Here is a 5,000-nt window from a genome sequence, read left to right on the forward strand (position 1 = left end):
ACTCTCTTTCACACACTTTTCCATCCTCTCTCTCCCTCTCACTCCTCCTCCCTTTTCCAGTTCATTAGGCCTCCAAGCCCTCCTGTCTTTAGCAGCTCGGAGGATAAGTGCGTGAGTGACCAAGGGAGTGTGAGTGTGTGTGTGTGTGTGTGTGTGTGTGTGTGTGTGTGTGTGTGTGTGTGTGTGTGTGTGCGTGCGTGCGTGTGTGCGTGGGTTGTAGGCTGGTGGACGCTCGGTTCATTGGTTGGTCGGTCGGCCTACTGTAAACACCTCATTAGGTGACCACAGCTGCGTGGCTGACCGTCTCCAGAACATTCTACCACACGGTCACATACACAAACACACGCACACTCGCACGCCTATCTTCCCTCAGAGGTCAGGCTATCACTAGAACACCCCCTCCAGCACACCCACCACCCCCACCCTAGCCCCACAACCCACAGTCCCCCAGCCCTTCCGAAAAGCCTCCCAGGATGTCTGCCTGGTGGAATGAAAGCAAAATTAGATAAACCTTAAGACACACGGAAGAACCAGACCGGAGGGGAGGCAAAGGCTATGGCCTTACACGAGTCTGATGACTCTTGAGTTTAAAGGAACAGTCTTACTTATTACAGGAAATTGCTTATCTTTAATTAATGAAAGAAGAAAATGTGAGAAAAAGTACATAGGATTTGTTCTCTATGTGTTATATGCCTAGTTTTACAGTATAGCCATATTTAGCCAAATGTAATGGCAAGCCTTTCAGATGACTGTACCCCTGGCCCAGCCAAAGCGGTCAACAGCCCTGGTTAGTGGTAGTTACAGGTATTCTTTAACAAGCTACATAGGAAAATCTGGCCGTGAAAATCATCCTCATTATTTAATTTAAAAGTCACTTTCATCCAAAGGATCTTACAGCCATTTAGGGTCAGGTTACAGATTACAGCCCCTGGAGCAGTGTGGGGGTTAGATGCCAAGTTTTGGCAAAGGACGCGCTCAACTTCTTGGAAAAACGAAAGTCTTTGGGTGCGAGATAAAAAGTATCAACTTAAGGAAGAAAAATCTGCACTCACAAACTGCGTCTCATTATTTATTTATATTACCACCATGTCCAAAAAGCAAACGTGTTTCGGCTATCAAGCACTGATGAAGGCTTGATAGCCGAAACGCGTTTGCTTTTTGGACATGGTGGTAATATAAATAAATAATGAGACGCAGTTTGTGAGTGCAGATATTTCTTCCTTAGGTTAGATGCCAAGACATAGACCTGAGGGTGCAGGAGACCTGACCATTAAGCAACGCAGCCCCAGCCAGAACAGAGAGAAGCAGCCAGAGAGACAGAAGCAGCAAACACAATCCTCAACGGTGATCCAAAACTTCATTAAGTCTTTAGCAGTGCAAGTTGGTGACCTTCAGCTGGGATGCGGCGTGACCTTGCCTTACCAGGACTGGGATCCACTTACTCAGATTGAACGGGACAATGCAGGACACAATTGGGATCAATCCAATCAGCCACTGGGCCAATTAAGTTAATTGGAGGATGAGTGGGGGACGCCTCCCCCTTGGGGATGGATGGATGGATGGATGTCATGTCTGTGTCTGGCGCTCGAGAGGAAACCACGCGGCCGTTTGGCTTATCGAGTCTCAAACTATAATCCGCAAACCCCAACGTCCTTAGCCATGCTGACATCACTCTCCTGGTAGTTTGGAAACACGTGGAGGCCAGAGATAGAGAGAGACAGAGAGCGAGAGCGAGAGCGAGAGCAAGAGAGAGAGAGAGAGAGAGAGAGAGAGAGAGAGAGAGAGAGAAAGAGAAAGAGAAAGAGAGGACAGACCTGAGAGACAAGACTTAGAGGGAAGAGGGGAAAAAAACTGAAAAATGCTCCAAAGTTCATTGGCATTCTGAGTGGCGGCGGCTTGAATTAAATTAGCGGTTCGGTGGAACGATCCGACGCAAAAACATCTCGAGAAGTCCGATCTCTGATCTCATAAGCACGGCAGCCCACATGTCTCCTGGGGAGCCGAGGAGGGAGGCCAGAGAGGAGGTGGGCAGAGCGGGGAGGAGAGGAGAGGGCGGCTGGCTGGGGATGAGGTCATCACTTCCAGACAGTGGAGGTGTGGAGGGGTGAAGAGGTGGAGGGTGATGGTGGGGGCGGCATCATGGCCAACCTCTTCCGATAGCAGTGCAGCCCACTTGGGCAGATAAGCCAGGCAGGTGCAGGGGGGGGTCTGGTGGAGGTGGAGGAGGAAATGGTGTGTGTGTGTGTGTGTGTGTGTGTGTGTGTGTGTGTGTGTGTGTGTGTGTGTGTGTGTGTGTGTGTGTGTGTGTGTGTGTGTGTGTGTGTGTGTGTGTGTGTGTGTGTGTGTGTGTGTTGGAATGATGTGACTCATAAGGTTCCTGCGTTCTTCCTGAACAGGGGTGCGTTTCTCGAAACCATAGTTGCAAACTATGTTATCTACTTTCTTGTTTTCAATGCAATTTCCCATTGGCAACTGCCCAAGTTGCTAACTGGCTGATAACTACACTTTCGCAAGACACACCCCAGATTTGTTTGTGTGCCAGATGCAAATCCAAATTCAATTCAGTTCAGTTAACCCATTGGTGGTTGGTAGGCAATATAAGGACATTCAACTTGTTCATATCATATGGTAAGAGAGATATACATTTGGTAATTTGGTTAAGGGTTAGGAGTATACCTATACATACAGTCTATGGGCAGGGAGGATCTCAAGGGGTATCGGCCATTGGACCTTGCTCATTGGTTCCAAAAAAAGTGTGACGGAAATGTATTTGCACACACAGCCAACGGAAACCGAAAAATAAACACACACAAAGCACCACGGTCTCCTTGTGTATACAGGAGTTCCACTCAGGGGCGACTTCACCGCGTCACCCCACACAGCCACACACAGCATTGCTCACCTCCAGGCGATGCAGAGGGGAGTCTGGCGACGTGTCGAAGACAAAGTCCTCCAAGGCCTTGGTCGGATTGGTGGAGCTGGAGGCGGTGGGCGTGGCATTAGAAGAGGAGGAGGAGGTGGCATTGCTCCCGGTGGCCTCCTCCTGCTGTTGTTGTCTCCTCTGCTCCTGCTTCTGCTGCCGCCTCTCCTTACGCAGGTCCTTGGCCTTCCGACACGGAGGCCTACTGGGGTCCGCACCCACACCTGAGGGATGGAGGAGTGAGTGAGAGGGAGAGGGAGAGGGAGAGAGTCAACATTTTTATATTGCACCCACACATGAGGAGGAGAGAGAGAGAGATGGAGAGGGAGAGAGTTAACATTTATGTATCGCACGGAGTCCTACTGGGGTCCGCACCCACACCTGAGAGATGAGAGATGGAGGAAGGAGGAGGAGAGAGAGATGAGAGATAGAGATAGAAACACTCCATCTTTGTTTGCATGACCTGACACGTTGCAATCAAAGCATCATGAGAAGGGAGGACATTATCAAGAGACCAAGACAGTGTGTTAACTGAATCGGTTTACCATGCAATCCTCTGGTCGTTTTTGTTTGCCGTTTTGAAAAGTTTTTGCTCATTGAGGTTTTAAGCACTTCAATTTTCCACTTTTTGAAGAGTCTTGCAGCTGGTTTGCCATTGCCGTCACTAGCCACCTTTACCTCCTTGATCACACGGTTCTTTTTTTTTCACAGAGAGAAAGAGAAGAGCGAGAGAGCAGGATAAAACATGTCAGAAAGGAAAAAAAGAAAAAAAGGAGAGAGGAGAAAGAGAGAGAAAAATGACAGTTAACAAAATGGAGGAGGACGGAGTGCGTAGGTAAGAATGGAGAAACTGAAGCAAATGAACTGAAGTAAACAAAAAATTCAGAAAAAAAAGAGAAAGACATTTAAAAGAGAAAAGTCGGAATGGAAAGTGAAGAAACACAGAGGATGTGACTCAGCCGTCTGATCCAATTTGTTTTCTTTTGAGGCGTTCGTAAAGAATTAAAAGAAAGCTCTTTAAACCTGCCTGGGCCGCGGGAGCAGGGAAAAATAAAAGAAACACATGCTCGCACACACACAGTCTTTTCCAAAACAAACAGAAGCGGCAGCAACAAATACACACACACACACACCACAAACACAGCTGAGGTGACCGCCGTGCTGGAAATGAGACATTATGGCAAAAACACATGAACCCCTTAATACCTAACCCAACACACACAGACACACACACACTAGCCTAAGGCTTCCTCGATCTTAGAGAGAGCGAGCGAGAGAGAGAGAGAGAGAGAGAGAGAGAGAGAGAGAGAGAGAGAGAGAGAGAGAGAGAGAGAGAGAGACAGAGACAGAGAGAGAGAGATGTACTGGGAAATTGAGGTACTGCCACATTGAGCTGTGTGCTAATGTATTGAGACTGCAGGGCACCCAGTTGCCATTTGGAGGTAGTTTAGTTTATTGGGCATGGATGGGAGGGTGAGGGTGAGGAAGGGTTTCCGGGGGGTGGTGGGTGGGGGCGTGGGGTAAACCAACATCGAGCTGAAGCATGAATGAGGGCTTGCATGCATTTTGCTCATTCATGTAGTGGAAAGCTGCACCATCACGGCCTCACCCGCTGAGGAGAATGTAGAGGGATTGAAGAGGGGGTTGGACAGGTTAGGGGAACCGAGCATTGGGAAGCCATTTTCTTTCCTAATTACACCATGGGGTCCCCATCCAACCCATCCCTGCTGCGACTGTAACCATTCCCATGAATGTGATGTTATCTGTATGTCCTGTCTGAAACAAGTTTTGTTCAAGGATGCAAAATGAATTTCAGTGCAAACTGACAATGAAGTGAAATCAAACCATATCGTATCGAATCGTATCGTAGGTGCAGTTAATAAAACACGGTACCAAATCAGTGGCCCTTACTGTAAGACTGCAGTGTATCTGAGATCTATTCCCCCTCTATCACCAAAACACTGCACATGTTAGGTGGTGGGAGAGGAGGGAGAGGAGGGAGAGGAGGGAGGGGGCACCCAAAACCAGGCAACCGAGCCACCATGTTTTATATGCAGAGCTGGTGCTGGTGGCAATGTTG

At 48.5% G+C, this 5,000-nt stretch overlaps 1 protein-coding gene across 5 annotated transcripts in view; it reads right to left on the bottom strand.

Annotated features, from left to right (window-relative positions):
• The window catches only part of LOC134440767 (arginyl-tRNA--protein transferase 1), a 176,257-nt gene that overhangs the window by 147,576 nt on the left and 23,681 nt on the right, over positions 1 to 5,000 (bottom strand). For all 5 annotated transcript variants that reach the window (XM_063190896.1, XM_063190894.1, XM_063190895.1 and 2 more), the window contains exon 6: positions 2,903 to 3,144. In XM_063190896.1, coding sequence (XP_063046966.1) covers positions 2,903 to 3,144 — 242 coding nt within the window. The remainder of the gene's footprint in view (positions 1 to 2,902; positions 3,145 to 5,000) is intronic.

This window comes from Engraulis encrasicolus, chromosome 24 (assembly GCF_034702125.1).
Source record: "Engraulis encrasicolus isolate BLACKSEA-1 chromosome 24, IST_EnEncr_1.0, whole genome shotgun sequence".
Taxonomy (NCBI): Eukaryota; Metazoa; Chordata; class Actinopteri; order Clupeiformes; family Engraulidae; genus Engraulis; species Engraulis encrasicolus.